The 25,869-nt window shown below is 44.4% G+C and overlaps 2 protein-coding genes across 2 annotated transcripts; one reads left to right on the top strand and one right to left on the bottom strand.

The window, feature by feature from the left end:
• Positions 1-1,221: 1,221 nt before the first annotated feature.
• On the top strand, positions 1,222-24,205 carry LOC138976801 (cytochrome P450 2U1-like). The gene is made up of 5 exons (XM_070349692.1): positions 1,222-1,308; positions 3,274-3,658; positions 8,767-9,048; positions 13,721-13,820; positions 23,218-24,205. Exons 2-5 carry the CDS (start codon positions 3,538-3,540, stop codon positions 23,450-23,452), a joined length of 738 nt encoding a protein of 245 aa, XP_070205793.1. The 5' UTR covers positions 1,222-1,308; positions 3,274-3,537; the 3' UTR covers positions 23,453-24,205.
• LOC138976796 (uncharacterized) lies at positions 13,958-19,398 on the bottom strand. Its single transcript, XM_070349686.1, has 2 exons — positions 14,959-19,398; positions 13,958-14,667 (listed from the first exon to the last, which is right to left on the bottom strand). Exon 1 carries the CDS (start codon positions 19,272-19,274, stop codon positions 15,615-15,617), a length of 3,660 nt encoding a protein of 1,219 aa, XP_070205787.1. The 5' UTR covers positions 19,275-19,398; the 3' UTR covers positions 13,958-14,667; positions 14,959-15,614.
• Positions 24,206-25,869: the final 1,664 nt, after the last annotated feature.

Genomic DNA, 25,869 nt, shown 5'->3' with positions numbered 1-25,869 from the left:
ACCAAATGCACACATCTCATCAATTTAAACAACATAAAGCGGTTTCATACACTATTTTCCCCAGAAAACTGAACTTCATACAGTTTTTAACGTTGGAACACGGGTGCAAAAGTTCGTCTGCTAGTCAATTTGACGAAAGAATATTATTTAAGCGATACCAAAACATATACAGAACACACAATATCTGCCTTTGCCGCCACAGCAGAATAACAGCATATCTGTGTACTTGATTTTAGTCCAAAATAGGAAAACTGACAAGAAGTGTTAACAGAATGGAATGATTTGCACGGAACTATACAACCGCGCATTAATCGATCGCCTGCGCAGGTTGACTGGTTGAGTGAATAGGATTCGATCAAACTTTCGCAAAAAACCTCCTCTTTTCTTTGAATAACTGAAGAAAGGAGGAATAAAGAGGTTACACACCTCGTCTCAGTGATTATAAAAAATAATGGTCTCAGTTCGCGGTCATGAAAAAGCTCGCTAAAGCTCGCATTTTTCATGATCCGCTAACTTCGACCATTATTTTTAATAATCACTGAGACTCGGCGTGTAACCTCTACTTAAGCGGTGAACGGGAAGTAAGGCAGTATATTTTCTGGGTCGACACTTTACACAGTTACTTCCCTTTGACTATCAGCAGGTGTCACTTGTACTGTATTCTTTTTGTTGTTAGGTCCGACCGGAGGAGGTTTCTAATTACACCCGCAATGGGCACATTTCCTGTATGTGCTCCTGTATGTGCTTCGCTCTGTGGGTTTCAATCCGGCTTTGATTGTGCGTCAATTTGAAATGACCACCGGAAGACTATTAACTTGATGTGCCATGTATTAAACGGCTCTAACTAAGTTATTACCGCCCGACCTCAAACCGAAGCATATCCACATTATATTTTTGACTTTATAGTAATTGTATGGTATTTTCTTGCGGTGTACCAACTTTAAAGTCATGGAAATAAAATTAGATAAACATAAGGAAGGTATGATGCATTTTAAAAGAGCTTGAGAGCAAAAGTGAAAGCATGTCAGACTTGTTTTTAGACGGCCCCACCGCCCGACCTCAAACTAAAGCATGTACATGTAATATGTTTATATATCTACTATCTTCACAACATTTTCTCATTTTGTACCAACTTTTAAGTCATAGAAATTAAAAATAAGGGAGTTATGCATGTTCAAAGAGCTTGAGAGCGAAAGTTATCGGGCGGTGTCGGGCGGTAATTAGTCAGATCGATTTTTAACTGTGGGAGAGTGCAGTCCCCTGGACTTTGCTTTTAATTTCAATGGTGGACCCAGACTTCACTCGAAGGTAAGGTTTGAAACGCATGTGAATTGTGATGCTGTGAGTTACACTGCATCGCTTTGTCCGGGTTGGCTAAATCCCAACAATTTAACGGTGTACCCGGTGGGTAATCTTGAACCACAAAACAAGAAAGCTACATGTAGGTTGTTGGAACGGTTGTCATTGACTAAACAATAGCGAGATTTAAGAAACAGCACGTTTCGTTTTGCAGCTCGTTTCGTTTGGAGAATGAGTCACCCCGCGAAACGGAACGTGTAACGAGACGGCATAGGCCGCAGACAAGATTTAGATGTATTCACGTTTCGTTTCGGAATGAAAGGCCGGGCATGGCAGGATATGATCCGCTGACTGGGCATGGCATAATTTCAACTCCACGAGTCAATAAAGGATTGACATACTCGCATTGCACGCACAAGAGCTTCACATTTTTCAATTCATGCACCTGATCACATACGAAGCCAGAATAAAAATTCGATGCGATGACCTACTTCTGCTTCGCCATTTGCTTTCTCACCATGAAGTTGGATAAATGTACCAGGATCAGCACCCTTCAAAATATTTCAGTTCACAACAGTTGTCTACCTCCAATGAACACATTCTCAGCGCTGAAAGACTGTGAAAGGGTTGATGAATCTAGCAATGCATAAAATGGCCAACAAATAAAACTGTTAGTGTGCAAAAATACTCACAAAAGTTGACGAAATATTGTTCGTTTTTTGGGGGTGGAAAACGTGACTGCGTTTTGACGTTCCACGTTCCGTTTCAGTTGACCTTCACCTTTCCAGCGAGAGACCCCCGAAATAATGACGTTTACCACAACTTCAAAACGAAACGTCCCAACGTTTTGTTTCTTAAATCTCCGTAATACCGTATGAAATACGATTCATTCGCTTGGGACTTTCCCAACAAGTGGCCGAAATATTCAATCAAGCTAAGTTCTTGTTACTCATTGTTTGTCTATGCACTTTAAAGACCGTTGGGTCGATATATTTGTAAATTTAACGTATTGTTTGTCAATAACAAACGTTCCAACATCCTACAAGGGTGTTGCTAGACATTTTCATGTTGGGACATTAGGCCAAAACTGTCAGTGTCAGAAAGCTTGAGGACATCTTGGAAAATGTTGGGCTATTATTTTGGCTCATACAAAGTCACCGCAACATTGAAGCACAAGACTCAAGAGGGGAACACCAATACATACAATCATTGTCTTGGGAACACAGATTACAGGGGCGGAGCAGTTAAGCCAGAGGGGAGGGGGGGGGGGTTACAACCTGGGGTCCAGAGTCCCGTTGGGGGGTCTGGAGGGCAAATCCCCCCTGAAGCTGAAGAATTTTAGCTATTTTATAAACAATTTGTGGCTTATCCTTGATTTTAAACATGATCAACTGGTGTCAGCAGCCACTCATTATTTCTTTTAACGTTAGTATTAAATAATGGCAATATTTATCTTCACTGATATCTGTTCCCGACATCATATAGTATGGTTAGAAGGAAGACATGTCGCATACTGTGACAATTAACTCTTCCCCCGGCTTTACAGACAGAAAAAAATACAAAATTCACAGACAGAATTTTTGGTTTTTAAAAAAAAATTTGGGGGGGGGGCCGGGGGGGGGGGGGGGGTCCATTACCCCTGTAACACCCCCCCCCCCTAATCCGCCCCTGGATTATATGTTGCTTACTGCAACTAAAACAATCGGCTTTGCTGATTTAACTACATCAGACACCAGTTCTCTGAAACTTGTTCAAACCTTTAACTTTAATTTCTCTTCCAATCTTGTGCTAATCTTGACAAGCCTTGGGAAACATGACTGGTAAAACACCAATAAACAAGTCGCGTAAGGCGAAAATACAACATTTAGTCAAGTAGCATGAAAAGATGCATTCAAAATAACTACTATAAACCCCAACATCTGTTTTCCTGTAAATTTATGTTGAATCTGACAGTTTTGTTTTGTTTTCTCACAGCATTGCCTTGAACGGTGACCTGGCAGGGATCATCAACAACTTGAACAGTGAACAGTCAGGGAGCATCAACAACTTGAACAGTGAACAGTCAGGGAGCATCAACACCTAGAACATCCACTGAGTCAGGGATCATCAACAACTTGAACAGTGAACAGTCAGGGACCATCAACACCTTGAACAGTGAACAGTCAGGGATCATCAACACCTTGAACATCCACTGAGTCAGGGATCATCAACACCTTGAACAGTGAACAGCCAGGGACCATGGCTTCTCTCTACAGTATGGAGGAAGGAGACACAGGCGTTGTGTCAGACGTCAAGATAGAGATTGATGTGGCTGAAGACACGCCGCATTGTTGTTACAGGACTGAACCACTTCAATACGGTAAGGCCAATACAATAATGAGATGTGAGTAAAAAACAAGTCGCGTAAGGCGAAATTACTACATTAAGTCAAGCTGTCGAACTCATGGGATGAAACTGAACGCACTGTATTTTTTCACCAAGACAGTACAGCTTCGTCAATCCCCGCGTGAAGGAAATCGCTCACCTCCCACGTGCAAAACGTAGTGCAGACCTGTTTACCAGTACGATTTGGGCGTATTTTGTACGCCAAATTATTATCGGTACGCAAATACGCGATACGCCTAAGAAAAAGTCTAGAATACGTTTTCCGGTGTTGGTGTGCTGATTACGGGATGGTACAACTGATACCGGTTTCGGTCGAAGGGAGATAACCATGACAGCGAGTCTTCAGCTGTGGAAACCTTGTTCATGGCAAAATGAAGCGGAAAAATGTGCCAGTTTCGGATGACTGTACCAAATCTAAACAGCAGAAGCAGCAGATTTTCTTGGAGAAATATAAGAAAGAGCCAGGAATTGTGGAGTCTACTATGGGAAAAAGTCATGCACACTGCTAGTATTGTAAATCAGATTTCTCCGTTGCCCATGCTGGGAAATATGACATCGAACGACACTGCAGTTCCAAAACTCACCCGGACAAGGTTGCTGCAAAGAAATCCGCTGAAAGCTGCCAAGGAATTATGAAGTTCATTCCCGCAAAGCAAATCCTGCCAGAAGAAAAGGGTGTAGTCCGTGCTGAAGCAATGTTTTCTGAGATGATTGTAAAAATGAACTTGCCACTGTCAACCGCAGATGTTATTTCACGAACTTCATCTTTTCATTATCAATCTGTTTGGAAGACACTGGTTATAATGCTATAAACTCAGGGGCAGACGAGGGGGGGGGGGGGGGGTGGTGCACAGGGTGCAGGTGCACCCCCCCTCCAGAAAAAATAAAAAAAAATTGGGGAAAGCTGATTCTATGACCATTTCTAAGTTGAAATGGCACCAGATGGCGCCATTTTGCTTCTTTGGGCCAAACGTTTTTTCGGGGGGGGGGCAATAATAATAATAATAATAATAATAAGAACATTTATATAGCGCTAAATCAAAAACTTTCGTTAAAAAGGCTTGCTCTAAGCGCTTGACATCTAAACTAAAACGTCATTCACACTCTTTACAATGATGTACAAGAACTTCATGTCACACTCTTTCATTCAGTATAGCACCATTCACACAGTTGTTATTCTGTACAAGACAACAAGGCAATGCCCCCCGGACCCCCCTAGCAAATTCGGGCCCTTCGCGCCAATCACATTCTCTTTCGATTCAAAGTGCACCCCCCCTTACAAAGCAACTGATCCGCCCCTGAAACTGACAAGTAAATAAAATTGTTTTATCCCTGTTGTATTGGAAGGAGTTAAATTCTGAAGGTGTTCATAAGACATGCTATTCTTACACAAACACGTTTGCACCCATGCGTACATTTTCCCTAGCCCACATGGCTTTGCTTGTAAAGTACACCAACTTTTTGAAAAATACACTCAACTTTTTGGGAAAGTACTCTTGCCTCGGGTTTAGGGTAAACAGGTCTGGTAGTGATATTGACACGCCAGATTCTTTCTGTCTTTATTTGGTGTTTAACGTCGTTTTCAACCACGAAGGTTATATCGCGACCAACACGCCAGATTAGCGCGGTAGCGTATTGTGCTAAGTAGGAAAGCGCGCTTTTCTGTATTCTTGTTAACTTTCTGAGCTTGTTTTGAGCTCCCATGGGGTCGCCTTCACGTGGCGGGAGTGTTTCCACTAAGCTACCCCACCCCTTTACTTCTCTTCTTTTGTCTTATTTCTGCCTTACCAGCCCTTTCACCTATATTTCCTTCCAAGAAAACTCTCCCTACTATTCCCTGCAGTTTTCCGATTCCTTTCTTGTTGTCTTATTTTTACCTGACTGGATCCATCACCTTTATTTCACTTACCAAAAGTCTTCTTTTCCACATCCTTATTTCTCTGCCCCCGCATGTCGTAAGAGGCGACTAACGGATTCTGTTTCTCCTTTTACCCTTGTTAAGTGTTTCTTGTATAGAATATAGTCAATGTTTGTAGGGATTTTAGTCAAGCAGTATGTAAGAAATGTTAAGTCCTTTGTACTGGAAACTTGCATTCTCCCAGTAAGGTCATATATTGTACTATGTTGCAAGCCCCTGGAGCAATTTTTTGATTAGTGCTTTTGTGAACAATTAACAAGTGGCTCTATCCCATTTCCCCCCTTTCTCCTATCCCATCTCCCCCCTTTCCCCGTTGCGATATAACCTTGAATGGGTGAAAACGACGTTAAACACCAAATAAAGTAAAGAAAGTAAAGCTTGTTTTGAATACAACCTTTCATATCTATATGTTTTGGAATCAGGAAATGAAAAAGAATAAGATGAAATCATTTTTGGATCGATTTCTTAGATTTTAATTGTAAGACTAATTAATCTATTTTCGTTAATTGTGATCACATTTTAAGAGTAAACATAACATATATATGTATATATTTTTAGATTCAGAATGTGATAAAGAATACGATGCAATCAATTTTAAATCTGTTTGCAAAAAATCGATTTTAATGACAACTTTAATGAGCAAACTCATTAATTAATTTTTAAGCTTCCAAGCTGAAATGCAATACCAAACTCCGGGCTTAGTCGAAGATTACTTGAACAAAATTTCAACCAATTTGGTTGAAAAATGAGAGCGTGACAGTGCCGCTTCAACTTTCACGATAAGCCGGATATGACGTCATCAAAGACATTTATCAAAAAAATGGGGAAAAAATGTCTGGAGATACCATACTCAGGATCTCTCATGTCAAGTTTCATGCAGATCGGTCCAGTAGTTTTCTCTGAATCGCTCTACACTCACACACACACATACACCACGACCCTCGACTCTCGATTCCCCCCTCTATGTTAAAACATTTAGTCCAAACTTGACTAAATGTAAAAAAAGAACCAGAAGCAAAAAACAGAAAATTTGAGATTAGTGTGGAAATGTGTCGGAAAATCCAGCCAAAAAAAAAAATAAAGCAAAAACATTAAAAAAAGATCCTGACTGAAATATTTTTTACTTTTCTTGCAAACGAATGATCAAACTTGGGCAACTTCGCTAGCTGTTTTGCACTCAGGCAGGATTGCTGATGTGCTCAAAGCAGCGTACTGGACGTCAGAGGACGTCTTTATTAACTATTATCGACGAGATATTACCAGTACTCGGCAAGATGGTACGAGCTGTTTACCAGCCATGGTGGCAGCTGGTCAGGTTCTGTGCAAGGATTAAGTGAGTTTCCCGCCACCTTGTGTAGCAATCTGCTATATATATGTGAGTTGGAGTAAGAATATGTGATTTAATCAAAAATTTCTGATTAAATTTTCATTTAATTAATATACTTACCCAACTCACATAGTAAATGCCCTCCCTACCTACCCCGCAAACTTTTGTTTAAAGGTGGTGTTTCATTGGGAATGACTATAACCGGCAGTATGCCCCATGCATGAGCGGGCCGCTGGTAAGGGGAGGGTAACTCCCGGACCTTGTTGTCAAGGTTTTGTTTTGTTTTGGGAGTTACCTCCCCCTGTTACCAAGGTCAGTGCTTCAAGGTCTAGAGTATCAAACTGGAGTTAATGCTATATATGTGAGTTGGGTAAGTATATTAATTAAATGAAAATTTAATCAGAAATTTTCGATTTGACATTCTGGCGCAACCAGTAAAATCCGAATGTCCTAACTCGATAGAAAGCATAACTACTTTTCTCCCGAATCATCTTTCCGCTCATATGAATGATTCGTCGCCTTGCATCTCTAAACTTGACCACGATCGTTGAGGTCTTCATACAGGCTCCTCTCTTTGCGTACTTTCGCTTCGCTATCCTCATAACTCATAACTCATAACTCATAACATTTTATTGATCCAACAAAGGAAATTAAATTGGTCATCAGCACATATAGGTCATTAATTAATAATTATAAAAGAATAAGAGAAGAAAATTCATAAAACCCATGATAACAAAAAAATATCTAAAGTAATATATGTACAACTACAATACCCTTTTTACTTGCACACTTAACACACCGACACACCAACACACATGCATACATACCTACATACATACCTACATACATACCTACATATATACATACATACATACATACATAAATACATACATACATACATACATACATACATACATTCCATGTTAAAGTGCAGCCAAGAATATCACAATAACCATATCACTGTTTGGACTAACAGACAAGTCCCCATGCAAATGATGATAACAACAATCCATAATTAACGCTATTGCACTACCAAAAGAAGAGACCAACCAAACACATAAAACCAATCACAGTAATCATCATCAGTTATCACAGGTATCACAGTAGATTAGCCATCAGGTAGTTAGACTCAATTGGGCAAATATAGTGTCAACACCATCACAACAATGCTAAAGCTCATTATCACAGCACTAGTTATGATCAAAGGTCAAACAGTCATCAAATCATATTAAATCTATCACTAAGAGGTACATTTAAAAGGCATCACTTATAGTCTGTGGCCAGGACAATGGCTCGGTTGTTGTTAAAATATCTCACAGCTGCAGGAACAAAAGAACGCCGAAAACGCTCCGTTCGACACCTAGGCATGAGAAACCGAGCGTTCCGTGTGATGCGGAGATCCATCAGTGCGTCGTGGAGGGGATGCCCTAGGTCGAACAGAATAGCTCTGGACTTACTGGCAAGCCTTCTTTCAACAAGGACTTCAAGGGTGTCAAGGCTCTGGCCTACAGTAGAACTCGCTTTCTTTATCAGCCTGTTCAGCCTGCCAGTGTCCCTTGCAGTGGCATTCCCTCCCCAACACACTGATGCAAACACCATCACACTGCACACCATACTCTGATAAAACATGTACAGCATCTTGTTACACACATGAAATGATCTCAGCTTGCGCAGGAAAAACAATCTTGACTGCGTCTTCTTAAAAACAGCATACATTTTTTCTCCCTGTTTATTCACCAGTGGCTATGTAACGTGTGTTACAGAATTGCACTATTGTAAGGGTTAAGAATGGTTTGTTATCAGCATAACCTTTATAGAGGGATCATGTTTTTTTCAGTTCCGATCAGGGATGCCACAGAGAACACAGCGACCATGCCTACAGTGCAGACAACGGAAGGACAAGCTGCAGTCAGCACTCACAGTGATACCTGGCTGAAACAAGAGATACAGACACCAGAAACACAGACTGCAGTCAGCACTCACAGTGATACCTGGCTGAAACAAGAGATGCAGACACCAGAAACACAGACTGCAGTCAGCACTCACAGTGATACCTGGCTGAAACCAGGAGATAAAAAGCATGCATGTACAGAGTGTGATGCGAAGTTCACAATGTCTGGTAATTTGAAGCAACACATGTTGACACACACAGGAGAAAAAAAACATGCATGTACAAAGTGTGAATCCAAGTTCAGACAGTCATGTCATTTGAAGCAACACATGGTAATACACACAGGAGATAAAAAGCATGCATGTACAGAGTGTGATGCGAAGTTCACACGGCCTCGTACTTTGAAGCAACATATGTTGACACACACAGGAGAGAAAAAACATGCATGTACAAAGTGTGAATCCAAGTTCACACTGTCGGGTACTTTGAAGCAACACATGCTTACACACACAGGAGAGAAAAAACATACATGTACAGAGTGTGATGCGAAGTTCACACATCCTGGTACTTTGAAGCGACACATGTTGACACACACAGGAGAAAAAAAACATGCATGTACAAAGTGTGAATCCAAGTTCACACTGTCAGGTACTTTGAAGCGACACATGTTGACACACACAGGAGAAAAAAACCATGCATGTACAAAGTGTGAATCCAAGTTCACACAGTCAGGTAATTTGAAGCAACACATGCTTACACACACAAGAGAGAAAAAACATGCATGTACAAAGTGTGAATCCAAGTTCACACTGTCAGGTACTTTGAAGCGACACATGTTGACACACACAGGAGAAAAAAACCATGCATGTACAAAGTGTGAATCCAAGTTCACACAGTCGGGTACTTTGAAGCAACACATGCTTACACACACAAGAGAGAAAAAACATACATGTACAGAGTGTGATGCTAGGTTTGCACTGCCTCGTGCTTTGAAGCGACACATGTTGACACATACAGGAGAGAAAAAGCATTCTTGTACAGAGTGTGATTCTAGGTTCACACAGTCTGGTAATTTGAAGCAACATATGGTTAGACATACAGGAGAGAAAAAGTATGCATGTACAAATTGTGATGCTAGGTTCACACAGTAGGGTCATTTGAGGCAACATATGTGGACACATACATGAAAAACTAGTTTGCATGTGCAGCGTTTGATTTTAAGTTAACACTATATAGTATTCGTGTACACTACATTGGGGTGTGCAGGTTAAAGATCCCACGATTGACAAAAGGGTCTTTCCTGGCAAAATTGTATAGGCATAGATACAAATGTCCACCAAATACCCGTGTGACTTGGAATGATAGGCCGTGAAAAGTAAATATTCGCCTTAAGCCTTTCGCTAGCAGCCGCGCATCTACGCGCGGCTGTGAGGTCACTGTTCTAAATACAGCCCTCACGCTAGTCACATGATCAAATCACATGACTTTTATCACATGGTCAGTCACGTGAGTTTACTACAAATGGCTGCCTCCATGTGTTATTGAAAAGCGATTTTAAAGTGTGTATTTTGAGGTTTTTCTCCGGGATTTTTTCATGTGATCCAAGATGGCGTCGAGGTTTGTGCGTAGGTATGATGTGGAAGATGTTCATCGCTTTATATTTGATGTGGTAATGGAGATGTCAGCGATGAGGAAAACAGTTCCGACGAAGAAGGCAATGTTTATGTTGAAGAACCTGACAACGGTGAGTCTGATTCTGACTATTCTGAGGAGAATATCTTCGACAAGTACATCAGTACAGAGAGGGCGTGGTCGTGTTCGTGGTCGTGGTGGTCGTGTTCGTGGTCGTGTTCAAAGCAGAGGTCGTGGTGAATGTGCCAGACATGATAGGATCGCAGAAAGTGTTGATTTAGGACCTATGGATGAACATGTACACAAGGACTATCCTGTTTACTTCTGATTGGTCTAGATTAATTAATATGATTTTTCTAATGAAGTACCCCAGATTTGGGGAAAATTCCTTCTGAGTGCTGAGGGTCAAAGGGTTAATTGGCTTGAGATTTACTGGCCGATGTGAATGCGTGATATATTGAGTAAAAAATTTCATCTCACACGGCAGAAATTAGATATATATATAGTCAATGTTTGTAAAGATTTTAGTCAAGCAGTATGTAAGAAATGTTAAGTCCTTTGTACTGGAAACTTGCATTCTCCCAGTAAGGTCATATATATTGTACTACGTTGCAAGCCCCTGGAGCAATTTTTTGATTAGTGCTTTTGTGAACAAGAAACACTTAACAAGTGGCTCTATCCCATCTCCCCCCTTTCCCCTATCCCATCTCCCCCCTTTCCCTCGTCGCGATATAACCTTCGTGGTTGAAAACGACGTTAAACACCAAATAAAGAAAGAAAGTGTACACTACATTGGGGTGTGCACGTTAAAGATCCCACGATTGACAAAAGGGTCTTTCCTGGCAAAATTGTATAGGCATAGATACAAATGTCCACCAAATACCCGTGTGACTTGGAATAATAGGCCGTGAAAAGTAAATATTCGCCTTAATTGGCTAGAGATTTACTGGCTGATGTGAATGCGTGATATATTGAGTAAAAAATTCCATCTCATACGGCAGAAATTAATATGTAATTGTAAAGCGCTTGGAGAACGTCAAGCGCTATATAAATCGTCCCATACATACATATAGTTTATTTGAAGCAACATTTGCTGGCCACAAACAGGAGTAAAGAGACTGCTAGTTTCACATTAACCTTCACCGGATCACGCTTTGCCTTTGACTTACACAGTACGGATGACGTGGGTCGTGTTCGACCCATACTTTCCAAAGAAGTATTCATCGCAAAAAATATGGGTTGTGTATGACCCACGCCGTCCGAACAGGCATAAACGATTTGCCGCCTCTTTGCAGAGTATGGGTCATACACGACCCACGCCATCCAAATAAGGACAAACGACGTACAATTCCTCACATATGGGTGGTCCACGACCCACATCACCTGGGCTGTGTAGTTCACATTACGTCATCGTTATGTGTTTGTTTACAAAGATAATCTTGTAAAAGCTGGGCAATGGTATGGTCGTCCTCGTTTATGTGTTTGTTTACAAAGATAATCTTGTAGACGTTGGGCATTGGGGTGCTTGGAGATTACATGAAGTCTCAATCAAAAACTTCGTCCACGACCCAACTGAGAAGCACGGTGAAGGTTAAACTTCCAGGAGATTAAAAAAAACATGCATGTACAATGTGTGATGCTAATTTCGCACTGTCCAGTACTTTGAAGCAACACATGTTGACACATACAGAAGAGACGATGTATGCATGTGTGACAAGGTGAACTGTCAGCAGTATAAGCGTGTAAGATAAAGGCAGGAATAAAAATCGCTATACCAGTCGGTGTCGTGCAATATTTGTTGACGGGAAGGAGAGAAATGCTCGTATGAGTCCACAGTGATAGTCCTGTGACCGAGTCCCAAACACATCTCGTCTGTCATCATCAGATGATCTGTCCATCCTTTCGTTCGAACATGCTACACTATCTCAGTTTAGTTTGCTTTTTTGTTGTAATGTCATGATTTGTTTGTGTGTGTGCTAGTGTCAGTGTCACTGTGTGTGTGTTGCCCTTTGGGGACAAAAAAGAAAACAAATATAACTTCAGCGACAGAAACATCAATGTTGAAGTGTTATGAATGCGTATTGAACAGGTGATGAGAACAAGGTGTGTGCATGATGCGTGTAAGTTGTGCATATGATTTGTGTTAATGCGAGTGGTTGTTTTAATTAGCTGTGCTCTGGTCTTTCTCTAAAAAATATTTAGAACATAAATTAATTCATGATAAAATCATAAAAAACGTTTAGGAATAGTAAAGTAATATAGCAGCAGTGGTGGGTCGGCGTCGGTAGTGAGTTTGTGCCGTCACAATATCAGCAGGGGTGGGATTTCTTCCGTCCTAGACGGATTTCTGTCCCAGAAAGAATTTGGCAACTTTTTAATGTTTTTTTTCCCTTTTTTTTAAATTACATTTTTTTTATACCTTTTTTTGTTAATCCCTTGCTGCGGTTGTTACACCCCCGGTATAGGGGTGTGTATAGGATTCGGTCCATGTGTTTGTTTGTTTGTGTTCGCATATAGATCTCAAGAATGAACGGACCGATCGTCACCAAACTTGGTGAACAGGTTCTATACATTCCTGAGACGGTCCTTACAAAACTTGGGACCAGTCAAACACACGGTTAGGGAGTTATTGGTGGATTAAAATTATACAAGGACTTATAGAGGGACATCTTAATGGTCAAAGGGAAATAACCATTCTCACTCAGTCACTGCCACCAACTGAGAAGGTTATTTCCCTTTGACGGGGGTGTTTTTCCTACCTCAGAGGAATTTCTTGTTTACACTGGGTTTGTGTGACCCATGGGGTTGTGCCAGGTCAGGAACCTTTCACCGTGATGTCCCAGACCGATCTCAATAAGGTTTTAGTGACATGTAGAGGGCAGCAGTATCATGTCATTTTGGGGAATGTGGCATCTTAGTTGCTATCAATTTGAAAACTCGGTTGGTTACTTAAGTTTTACGTCCTCACAGGCACAAGAGCCAATTAGGGCCATGAAGTGTTTATATGCTAAAATTGAAAACTCGGTTCACCCACATCTGTATATACCCTTCTTGCAGGTATTAATTCAGAGACCTTCAGTGGTGTGTGGTAGAGAAAACTTGTATTCCTGAACTATGAACCAGTGGTATTTAGCTTCTGATTAATTGAGTCCTTAAGAAAGTTAGCAAGTGACAGGGGTGGGTCGGGATCGTATGTGTCCGAGCACCTGTCAGTTTTGTACACCAAAAAGTCGTGGTGATGGTGTTTCAAGTTGTGTGCTCTTTCCAGGCTACGAGATCCCCCGTGACACGCTGGTGCTGTTCAACGTGTGGGGTCTGCACCATGACGCCCGCTACTGGCCTCACCCGTCTCGCTTCAACCCCTACAGGTCACGTGTGTGTGTGTGTGTGTGTGTTTGTGTGTTTGTGTGTGTCTGTGTGTGTCTGTGTGTGTTTGTGTGTGTGTGTGTGTGTTCTGCGCTTTGTGTCAGCACTGTCTGTGTGTGTGTAAATAGTACTGTTGACACATTTTTATATAGAAGCCTATTGTGGTTCATGTGCTTAGGCTGTGTATTGGATTGTCACTGTCACGTTTCAATATATCACTAAAGGTGATTATGAACCGGTTAATTACTACTAATTAACTAACCACACCACGATCCACTCTCGCAGTCATACAATTAAATAGAGTCAACAAAAGTATAAGTTTCAGACGCCTGTTTATGTATAAACTCTCCACCAGTCCCTCGAGCCTTCACTCAAAATATGTTCCTTTTACGTTCTCAACACGTAAAAAAACCAGTGTTCACTGACAAAATGCCAGTAGTATATAGAAAATTATAGTAACACGCTGAACCCGTGTAAATATAGTTAAATGCGAATGTTCTGTTCGAAAAGCTCTAGTTCGTGCAGGTGTCACACACCCCACGTTGTCACTACTCCAATGAAATCACAGATACGAAAAGACAACGGTGGTCAACGGGGTGCGTACGACATGGTGCACTTAGCTTTATCTCTGCTGCTGCTGCTTAGCCGGTATGCTGGTTAGTCGGTTCGCTGGTTAGTCGGTTCGCTGGTTAGCCGGTTCGCTGGTTAGCCGGTTCGCTGGTTAGCCGGTCCGCTGGTTAGCCGGTCTCCTGGTTAGCCGGTCTCCTGGTTAGCGTAGCTTCAACAGGTCCCGCCAAAGTCAGCCGTGCAGATGTTACAGGAACGTAACGAAACGAAACGAAACGAAGGCTGCAAACAGAAAGCATCGGTGCACTAAACATGTCAGCTACCCCTCACCCACCACCTTTAAACATGTCATCTTTAAATATCTCATCGAGCACGTGGGCCTGCACAAAACGGACTTTTTACAACAACAAAACAGTCATTTTCCGTCCTTCTCTCCCTATCTGCAAAAACCATATACAGATTAGTATTTTAGCGTCACAGAGAGTAAATTATGCGCTAACCTGGAAAGAACAACAGAGAGTATTTCATTCCACAACACAGACTCATCAACAGCGTTAAATAATGATTTATTACCTCAAAAGCCTATGATTGTACTCTCAATGGAAGCAAAGTCCGCCTCCTCCCTGGAACAGCCTCTGTTCGTCAACAGTGACCAAAAACCTCCAGAACCCCTTGTCGAATCCTTATGCGAAAGCTATCGCCGACGAAGGAATGTTGACGACTTGTCCTCAGCAAAATACGTGGCAGAGAGAAGAAATAATTGGTGGAAGTTCCCTTAGAGTGCCGAATATAATACTCGGTGAAAAACCATCATACTCTAGAAACTGTGTATTAGATCCTTCCCGCCCTTCTGCCGCTGGGTGTCAAGTGCGCCGCCCTTGTGTCTCTCCCAGACAACCTAGCCAATAACACGTGACTGACCTTGTCACAAAACCAGTCCAGCTATACACAATTCTGCCTCCCAAGCAGAAAAAAGACACGAGAAACTCAATCCGTGAAAATCCCGTGCGCGCTGTCAGCGAAAAACCGTCAGCCCTATGACAGCAGAAACCCTCACTGTGAAACTCGTGCACTACAAAACATCCGTGCTAGTTGAGCACTGTCAGCAAACTCTGCTGTAGCCCAATATCACGTACAGGCGCTTTCTATCATACTCGACCAAGAACAGGCACTCCACTGAGTGACACTTTCTTGGTCTCTGTCACCCGATCGTGACACACCTCCCCTCTTCAAGACGAAACCTCGGTTTCGCTCACAGTCATGTTCTCCTCTACAGCCCGAGAGAGAAAGTCAGCTCCAACATTGTTGGCGCCCGGAATGACGCGTACCGTGAATTGGTACGGTTGGAGAATCAACGCCCAGCGCATAAGTCTGGCGTTTGCCAACCTTGCAACCTGAAGATATTGCAGAGGTTGATGGTCCGTCTCCAGACAGAAAGGTCGTCCGTACAGGTACGCTTCGAACTTCTGGATGCCCCAGACAATGGCGAGACACTCGCGTTCAACCGTTGCATACGCTGCCTCGGTCGAGGTCAGCTTACGGCTGGCGAAGCAAACAGGGTGCAAAAACCCCTCTGTCTCCTGAAGCAACACTGCCCCAAGTCCCTTCCCTGAAGCGTCTGTCCTCAGCACGAAGTCCTTGTTCAGGTCTGGTAGTCGGAGAATAGGCTGACTGGTGAGTCGCCTCTTCAGGGTGTTGAATGCGGAGCTGCATTCCTCAGTCCACACTACAACGGTCGGTTGTAGTTTCTTGGTAAGGTTGGTCAGTGGTAGTGCGATTTCGGCAAAGTGCGGGATGAAGCGTCTGTAGAAGCTGGCTAGGCCCAGGAAAGACCTGACTTCTTTCTTCGTGCGCGGTGGCTCCGCCTCCCGAATCTTCTGGATCTTGTCGTCCTCTGGAACGAGCAATCCCTCGCCGACAACATGACCCAGGAAAGACAGTTCCCGAAATCCCAAGAAGCACTTGGACGGTTTAGCTCCCAGATTTCCGTCCTTCAACCTTCCGAACACGTCGCGCAGGGCGTCGAGATGTTCAGTCCATGTCTCAGTCGCGATCAGCACATCGTCGATGAAACTGCTGATGTCCTCGCGCTTCAATGGTTCCAAAAGTTTCCTCATCATGCGAGTGAAGACGGCACCTGCATTCTGTAGACCAAAAGGCATGACTGTCCACTGGAACTGGCCGAATGGAGTGGTAAATGCAGTCTTTGGGCGATCTTCCTCGGCAACTGGAATTTGCCAGTATCCCTTGGTGAGGTCTAATTTTGAAAAATACTTGGCCTTGGCCAAGTGACTGAAGAGGTAGTCCACATCAGGCATGGGTTCCGCGTCAAACGCCGTAATCTTGTTCAGCTTCCGGTAGTCGACACAGAACCTGACGCGTCCATCCTTCTTCTTCACAAGCACAATTGGTGAACTGTAGGGAGAGTTCGCTGGCTCGATGACGCCCAACTTCGTCATGTCGGCGATTTCCTTCCTGACCACCTCCTTCTGGGCATGAGGCATGGGATACTGCTTCGTCCTCACTGGCTGTTTCTCCAGCAAGTCGAAGGTAAACTCCTCTAGATGCGTCTGAAGTGGTATGTCTGTAAGGACCCGTGCTGCATCCTTCAGGATCTCTTGCAAGTCCGCCTGCTGGTCGTCCCCAAGATCAGGTGAGATGTGCACGTCCGTGTGATCCTCACTAGCCTCCAGCGGACAAACTGGTACACGTCCTCCTCCCTGTTCTTCCGTTGTCTCGTCCATCACGACAGCAACTGCTTCTGTCACTTTGTCCTTTTCCCCGTAGGCAGTCCTCTCTATGTAGGCGCGCAGCAGGTTGGCGTGGTACAGGCGTGCTTTCCCGTGCATGACGATCCTGTAGTCGTTCTGGCCCACTTTCGCTGTCACCTCAAAAGGTCCTTGCCACTGCAGTTGTAGCTTGTTGTGTTTGACAGGTAGAAGTAGCAACACCCGTTCTCCAATCTTGAAGCTGCGCGGCCGTGCCTTGCGGTCGAATCCTCGCGCGTAACGCTGTGCTGCTCTTCCCAGGTTCTCTTGAGCCAGTTTGCAGGTCTCTTCAATCCTGTTCCTGAGTTCTACGATGTAGGTCGCTGTCGTCTGCACCTCCTCGTCAGCTTCTTCGTCCGTCCAAGCCTGACGCAGGATAGCCATGGGACCGCGTACCTGTCTGCCGTACAACAACTCAAATGGGGAAAAGCCCAAGCTCTCCTGAGGAACCTCGCGGTATGCAAAAAGCAATGCTGGGATGTACCTGTCCCACGTGCGTGGTTTCTCCTGAGCTAGTTTCCTCAGCATGGTCTTCAAGGTGCCATTGAACCTTTCCACCAGTCCGTTGCACTGAGCATGGTAAGGAGTGGTGAAGTGCTGCTCCAGTGATAGCAGTCGTGCTACCTCCGCCATCACTCCTCCCGTGAACTGCGTGCCTCTGTCGGTGAGTACCTCTGATGGAATTCCCAGCCGGGACCACATAGTAACCAGAGCCTCAGCTACTCGCGTGGCTTCAATCGATTTCAGAGGGATCGCCTCTGGGTATCGAGTAGCGTAGTCCACCATGGTCAAAATGTATCTGTTTCCGTCCTCAGACGCAGGCAAGATGGGCCCGATGATGTCCACTGCCACCAGACGAAAGGGTTCGTCGATGAGCGGCATCTTCTCTAAGGGGACCTTCCTCACCCTTCCTTTGGCAACCACCTTCTGGCACTTATCGCAGGACGCACAGAAACGTCGGACATCCGTGCAGATGCCTGGCCAGTAAAAGTGGCGCCAGACACGATCCGTGGTCTTCTTGGTACCAAGATGACCTCCCAGAATCGAGTCGTGTGCCGTTGCCATGACACCCTCGCGAAACTCGCGAGGCACGACAACCTGTTTGAATGTACCTTCTTGGTTGCTGAACTCCCGGTAGAGCAACTTCTTGTCCCTGAGGAACCTTGACCTCCCATGCTTCCCGCTCAGCTTCACCTTCCCCGACTTCGCGTGCTCCCGAGGAGTTGCTAATGTCGGATCAGATGCCTGAGCCTTCGCGAGAAGCGCGGGGGTCACGTTCCCCAGGGCAGCTCGTGCAGCAGGTAGGGGTTTGAGAGGTTTGTCCTCTCGCTCCGCCTGTGCCCGCGTGAGCACTGAAATGACGTCGGGAGACCGATAAACGGGAACCTCCCTGGTGACGCCGTCCACAAACTGAACCCGGTTCCCAATGAGCAGGTCGCATGGAGGATCGTCCATGACGACGGCCACAATGGTCCCCGTGAACAACGGTGTTACGACCTTGATCACTGCCGTGTTCAAGTCGTAAGCGTGAGATGCCTCGGCCATTCTCACCCTGATGCTGTCTCCTGTGTAGGCCATAGCTGGAACTAGACTCGCCCGAACCACTATCATGTCTGCCCCTGTGTCCCGCAGACCTTCGCCCTTCACTCCGTTAACGTAGACGTTGCAGTGGGGCTGGAAATGTTTCCTGGAGCACGGAACGCAGAGTTGTGGAATGGTGCATGAGCTCGTGACGTCCCTTAACTCCTCGCTGCCAACAAAGTGTACGCCCTTCTGGTCAGCCTGTCTCTTGTGGCAGTCCTTCTTCACGTGGCCCCGCTTGTTGCAGTAGTAACACTGGATGTCAGTTCTGGAACCTGATCCTTTGTGTCCCTGATCGTCCTTCCCGTCCTTGGGTCCTGAAGAACCCGAATTTCCCGATTTTCCCGGCCGTGAGCCTGAAGATTTGCCAGAGATCGCCTGGGCGTCCTCGTGTACTCTGATCCAGTCGGCTGCCTCCTGAGTAGTCTTAGGCTGGTGCTCCTGCACGAAGGTCACCACCTCAGGTCGCAGGCTGGACATCAGTTGTTCCATGACTATGAGGTCGGCAAGGTCGTCGACGGTCCAGTTCTTCTCGGCCATCTCCACCCAGCGCCGCAGGTAGAGATTAAGGCGTGCCACAAACTGATGGCTCAGCTCGCCGCTCAGTCTCTTGCTGTTACGCAGACGTCGTCTGTAGGCTTCAGCAGTCAGGTTGAAGCGCTGGAGTAACGCCTTCTTTAGTGCCTGATAGTCTCTCGCCTCGTCGTCATCCAAAGCGTTGTAGAGCTGCAATGCGCGTCCTTTTAAGCAGGTGCTAAGGCGGCTAGCCCACGTGGCCTCTTCCCACTTCTGGTCAGATGCAATGCGCTCAAACCGGCGTAAAAAGTCGTCGAGCTCGTCCTTGTCATCGTCGAACGTCGGCAGTCTCGTACGGTCGGCAACAAACGTCGGCGCGCTAGCCTGAGTAAGCGTACCCTTCTCGGCCTGTAGTCTAGCTAGCTCTAGCTGGTGATCGCGTTCGGCCTGTTTGTCCTGTCTGTCTCGTTCTCTTTCCTGTCTGTCAAGTTCGTCTTTCTTTTCCTGTCTGTCTCGTTCGTCTTTCCTTTCCTGTCTGTCACGTTCTTCTTTCCTTTCCTGTCTGTCTCGTTCAGCCTGTCGTTCCCTTTCTTGTCTGTCAAGTTCGTCTTTCTCTTTCTTGTCCTGTCGGTCACGTTCGGCCTGTCGTTCTGCCTGTCGTTCCCTTTCTTGTCTGTCAAGTTCGTCCTTCTTGTCCTGTCGGTCACGTTCTTCTTTTCTTGTCAGTCGCTCAAATTCTTCCTTCCGTTCTACTTCTAAGCGTTTTAGAACGCTTCGGGCTCTAACGCGTGCGTCTCACTCAGTCGGTTGCTCGCTGCCAGGAGTCTCGAAAGTTATTCTCCTCGTAGGAGATCCCCCTGTAGCCATGGTTAGTTTAGCAAAGCTTTATCACAAAAGTAAGTCTAACGCAGCTATAGCTAGAATACGCGGTGATGAAAGCGATGGATACAAAAATCCAGCAACCGGAAAATGCAGAAGAAAAATCCAAACGGTGTAGAACAAATCGCGTAGCCTACTTTATGGCTGCTTTTTGCGGTGAAACAAAGAGTTTCCCACAGCCGTGGCCTACTTTATCGGCTGCTTTTTGCGGTGAAACAAAGCGTTTCCCACAGCCTTGGTTAGGACAGAAGTCCTCGGACCCTTCCCCCCCAAAATTCCAACAAAGTCAAAATATGGAGAAAAATCCAAGTAAAACAAGACGGTAGAAATGTAACCTGTTACAAAATGCGAAACAACAATGTAGAGAAAACTGAGTAAAACGAATAACAAATCCGCTAACCCCGCTCAGCTCTCTGCAACGGAAAACTCTGAACGTACAACAACAAAGATTCACAAACAAAGGAAAGGGAAGTAATCACAGTTAGCGCATACAATAACTCACAAATTACAATTTACATTTCCTGCAAGATGTGAATCGCTTAAGGTGTGGTATATGATCAAAACTATACAAAAAAGGGTAGCACCAAGCAGAAAATAAGTCGAGCACTGACGAGATTATCTGCTCTTAGTTATCCTTAATTGGTGGGTCTTTATCAGTTGGAAATTAACTGAGTAAATCCCGGCTTGGCCCCCATGTGTCACGTTTCAATATATCACTAAAGGTGATTATGAACCGGTTAATTACTACTAATTAACTAACCACACCACGATCCACTCTCGCAGTCATACAATTAAATAGAGTCAACAAAAGTATAAGTTTCAGACGCCTGTTTATGTATAAACTCTCCACCTCCCTCGAGCCTTCACTCAAAATATGTTCCTTTTACGTTCTCAACACGTAAAAAAACCAGTGTTCACTGACAAAATGCCAGTAGTATATAGAAAACTATAGTAACACGCTGAACCCGTGTAAATATAGTTAAATGCGAATGTTCTGTTCGAAAATCTCTAGTTCGTGCAGGTGTCACACACCCCACGTTGTCACTACTCCAATGAAATCACAGATACGAAAAGACAACGGTGGTCAACGGGGTGCGTACGACATGGTGCACTTAGCTTTATCTCTGCTGCTGCTGCTTAGCCGGTATGCTGGTTAGTCGGTTCGCTGGTTAGCCGGTTCGCTGGTTAGCCGGTTCGCTGGTTAGCCGGTCCGCTGGTTAGCCGGTCCGCTGGTTAGCCGGTCTCCTGGTTAGCCGGTCTCCTGGTTAGCGTAGCTTCAACAGGTCCCGCCAAAGTCAGCCGTGCAGATGTTACAGGAACGTAACGAAACGAAACGAAACGAAGGCTGCAAACAGAAAGCATCGGTGCACTAAACATGTCAGCTACCCCTCACCCACCACCTTTAAACATGTCATCTTTAAATATCTCATCGAGCACGTGGGCCTGCACAAAACGGACTTTTTACAACAACAAAACAGTCATTTTCCGTCCTTCTCTCCCTATCTGCAAAAACCATATACAGATTAGTATTTTAGCGTCACAGAGAGTAAATTATGCGCTAACCTGGAAAGAACAACAGAGAGTATTTCATTCCACAACACAGACTCATCAACAGCGTTAAATAATGATTTATTACCTCAAAAGCCTATGATTGTACTCTCAATGGAAGCAAAGTCCGCCTCCTCCCTGGAACAGCCTCTGTTCGTCAACAGTGACCAAAAACCTCCAGAACCCCTTGTCGAATCCTTATGCGAAAGCTATCGCCGACGAAGGAATGTTGACGACTTGTCCTCAGCAAAATACGTGGCAGAGAGAAGAAATAATTGGTGGAAGTTCCCTTAGAGTGCCGAATATAATACTCGGTGAAAAACCATCATACTCTAGAAACTGTGTATTAGATCCTTCCCCTTCTGCCGCTGGGTGTCAAGTGCGCCGCCCTTGTGTCTCTCCCAGACAACCTAGCCAATAACACGTGACTGACCTTGTCACAAAACCAGTCCAGCTATACACAATTCTGCCTCCCAAGCAGAAAAAAGACACGAGAAACTCAATCCGTGAAAATCCCGTGCGCGCTGTCAGCGAAAAACCGTCAGCCCTATGACAGCAGAAACCCTCACTGTGAAACTCGTGCACTACAAAACATCCGTGCTAGTTGAGCACTGTCAGCAAACTCTGCTGTAGCCCAATATCACGTACAGGCGCTTTCTATCATACTCGACCAAGAACAGGCACTCCACTGAGTGACACTTTCTTGGTCTCTGTCACCCGATCGTGACAGTCACTGTATGCCTGCATTATTAGATGTCAGTAATAATTATATGTGCTGATTGCTCTCTTTGCCTGCGTGCGTATAGTATGTTTGTTATGTTTGGTTATAGTATGTTTGTTTATGTTTGGTCGTTATTTTTGCCTGTGCGTGTATTGTATGTTTGGTCGTTTTCTTTGCCTGTGCATGTATAGTTTGTTGGTTATGTTTGGTCAGTTTCTTTGCCTGTGCGTGTATAGTATGCTTGGTCGATGTATGTATTGTAAAGCGCTAAGAGTAGACAATTTTCTAGAATAGCGCTATAAAAGTTTGCATTATTATTATTATTGTTCGCGTGCGAGCGTGTCACAGTGTGTGTGCCGGTGTGTGTGTGTGTGTGTGTGTGTGTGTGTGTTTGAGTGTGTGTGTGCGTGTGTGTGTGTGTAAACTTGTGCCACAGGTTTCTGAAGGAAGACAAAGTCCTGGAGATCCCAGACCACTTCATGTAATCAGTAGTGTGCCATGTCATGCCATATGTTGCCATATTGTTCCACAGGTTCTGAACGAAGACAAAGTCCTGGATACCCCAGACCACTTCATGAAATCAGTAGTGTGCCATGTCATGCCATATGTTGCCATATTGTTCCACAGGTTTCTGAAGGAAGACAAAGTCCTGGAGATCCCAGACCACTTCATGTAATCAGTAGTGTGCCATGTCATGCCATATGTTGCCATATTGTTCCGCAGGTTTCTGAAGGAAGACAAAGTCCTGGAGATCCCAGACCACTTCATGTAATCAGTAGTGTGCCATGTCACGCCATATGTTGCCATATTGTTCCGCAGGTTTCTGAACGAAGACAAAGTCCTGGAGATCCCAGACCACTTCATGCCGTACGGAGCGGGGACCAGGCAGTGTCCGGGGGAGAGCCTAGCTGACGTGCAACTCTTCCTCTTCTTCACCGCCATCATGCACCAGTTACGGGCCCTGACCGCACACCCCAACATGACGCTAGAGGGCGCCTTGGATCACCTCTTACGGCCTAAACCTTTCTGTGTCAAAGTGGAGGCGAGAGACTGACTGACTATTAGGGTTTAACGTCCTCTTAGACCAACTGGTCTATATTGGGACATGTATTGGTATTACGTTGAAGATATGGTGTGATACTTTGATTCGAACAAGCCCGCTGTGGCTGTCTTCTTCGACACACCAGCATTGGGTTTGTCTCGTCAAAGTATCGAAATACGATCATGATAATCGGAGACGAGATATGATGCATGCGTGTCTTCGTGTTTTCCAAGCCCTGAGACTTTCGCTGTGAACGTGGGATCTTTTTTGTGCGCATGTGTGCACACGGGGATGTTCGGACACCGAAGAGAGTCTGCACAAAGTTGACTCCGAGAAATAAATCTCTCGCCGAACGTGGGGATCGAACCCACGCTAATAGCGACCAACTGGCTACAAAGCCAGCGCGCTACCAACTGAGCTACGTCCCCGCCCTGAGGCGAGAGACTAAGAAAGGAAAACGGTGCCCCTGATGGTGCCCCTGATGGTGCCCCTGATGGTTTCTCAGTGAGGGTGTCAAACATTTATCATCTAGAGAATGTGTGTATCTGTGTCTTCGGTTGTTGTGGGTGTGGGATGAAGTCGTTGTGGGGGTCTACGTTTGTGTGCGTCAGTGGTGACGTGCGTGCCGCGCGCGTGCTTGTGCGTATGTTTGTGTGCGCGCGCGCGCGCGTGTGTGTGTGTGTGTGTGTGTGTGTGTGTGTGTGTGTGTGTGTGTGTGTGTGTGTGAACTGAATACAGCCAACGTAGTGTAGTATTTTTATTTGAAGTGGTTCAAAAACAAACACTTGTAAAAATGTCTTCACGACTACTGCCTTGCTACGCATCTTTCAATGTGTGTGTGTGTGTGTGTGTGTGTGTGTGTCAGTGTCACTGTGTGTGTCACGGTGTGTGTGTGTGTGTGTGTGTGTACGGTGTGTGTGTGTGTGTGTGTGTGTGTGTGTGTGTGTGTGTGTGTGTGTGTGTGTGTGAGAGAGACATTTTGAGTCAAGCTGTCGAACTCACAGAATAAAACTGAGCGCACTGCATTTTTTCAGCAAGACCGTATACGCGTAGCCTCGTCAGTTCACCGCTCGTGGCAAAGGCATTGACATTGACAAGCCAAAATAGCTTGTTTTTAATCCAAACATATCATACCTATATGTTTTTGGAGTCATGAACCGACAAGTAATAAGATGAAAGTGTTTTTTAATCGATTTCGGAAATTTATTTTTCATGATAGTTTTCATATTTATAATTTTCAAAGCTTGTTTTTAATTAAAACATAACATAAATATTTAGTTTTGGAATCAGAAAATGATGAAGAATAAGATAACATTATTTTTGGATCGTTTTATAAAATAATAATTTTAATTACAATTTTCTGATTTTTAATTACCAAACTCATGTATTAATTTCTAAACCTCGAAGATTGTTTGGCCTAAATTTCAATCAATTCCATGGAAAAATGAGGGTGTGACAGTGCCGCCTCAACGTTTACAAAAAGCCGGATATGACGTCTTCAAAGACATTTATCAACAAAATGAAAACAAGTCTGGGGATGTCATTCCCAGCCTGTACTCTCATGTAAAGTTTCATAAAGATCGGTCCAGTAGTTTACTCTGAATTGCTCTGCACACACACACACACACACACACACAAACATATATATATACACACACACACACACACACACATATATATATATATACACACACACACACACACACACATATATATATATCTTTCTTTCTTTCTTTATTTGGTGTTTTACGTCGTTTTCAACCACGAAGGTTATATCGCGACGGGGAAAGGGGGTGGGGGAGATGGGATAGAGCCACTTGTTAATTGTTTCTTGTTCACAAAAGCACTAATAAAAAAATTGCTCCAGCGGCTTGCAACGTAGTACAATGTATTACCTTACTGGGAGAATGCAAGTTTCCAGTACAAAGGATTTATTTCTTACATACTGCTTGACTAAAATCTGTACAAACATTGACCATATTCTATACAAGAAACACTTAACAAGGGTAAAAAGAGAAACAGAATCCGTTAGTCGCCTCTTACGACATGCTGGGGAGCATCGGGTAAATTCTTCCCCCTAACCCGCGGGGGGACATATATATATATATATACACACACACACACACACACACACCGTGTTCAGTCGCAAAAAGTAGTACCGAAACGGAACAACTTCTCAACTCATTGCACTATCGAAGATTCAGGCTGTTGCTGGGTCGTTATTTGTTTGGTTGCTGGGTCATTATCGAAAAATAACTACCCCTACAAGTTTACAGAGGTAAAGAAGCAGAGGGGGGAATAAGTCAGTATATTTTCTGGGTCGACACTTTACACAGTTACTTCCCTTTGACTTTCAGCAATCAATGAGTCTTATATCGCGCATATTCCGTGGGTACAGTTCTAGGCGCTCTGCAGTGATGCCGTGTGAG

This window comes from Littorina saxatilis, linkage group LG9 (genome assembly GCF_037325665.1).
Source record: "Littorina saxatilis isolate snail1 linkage group LG9, US_GU_Lsax_2.0, whole genome shotgun sequence".
NCBI classification, from domain to species: domain Eukaryota; kingdom Metazoa; phylum Mollusca; class Gastropoda; order Littorinimorpha; family Littorinidae; genus Littorina; species Littorina saxatilis.
Note: the sequence above shows the minus strand (reverse complement) of the source record. Positions and strands in the feature narration are given on the sequence as shown.

Excerpts from the sequence above, each read along its gene's own strand:
- LOC138976801 (XM_070349692.1), top strand. The coding sequence starts at position 3,538 with ATGGCTTCTCTCTACAGTATGGAGGAAGGAGACACAGGCGTTGTGTCA. Across the intron at positions 3,659-8,766 it reads GACTGAACCACTTCAATACG|TTCCGATCAGGGATGCCACA; the intron begins GTAAGGCCAATA and ends TGTTTTTTTCAG. Across the intron at positions 9,049-13,720 it reads TGCGAAGTTCACAATGTCTG|GCTACGAGATCCCCCGTGAC; the intron begins GTAATTTGAAGC and ends TGCTCTTTCCAG.
- LOC138976796 (XM_070349686.1), bottom strand. The coding sequence starts at position 19,274 with ATGGCCGAGAAGAACTGGACCGTCGACGACCTTGCCGACCTCATAGTC.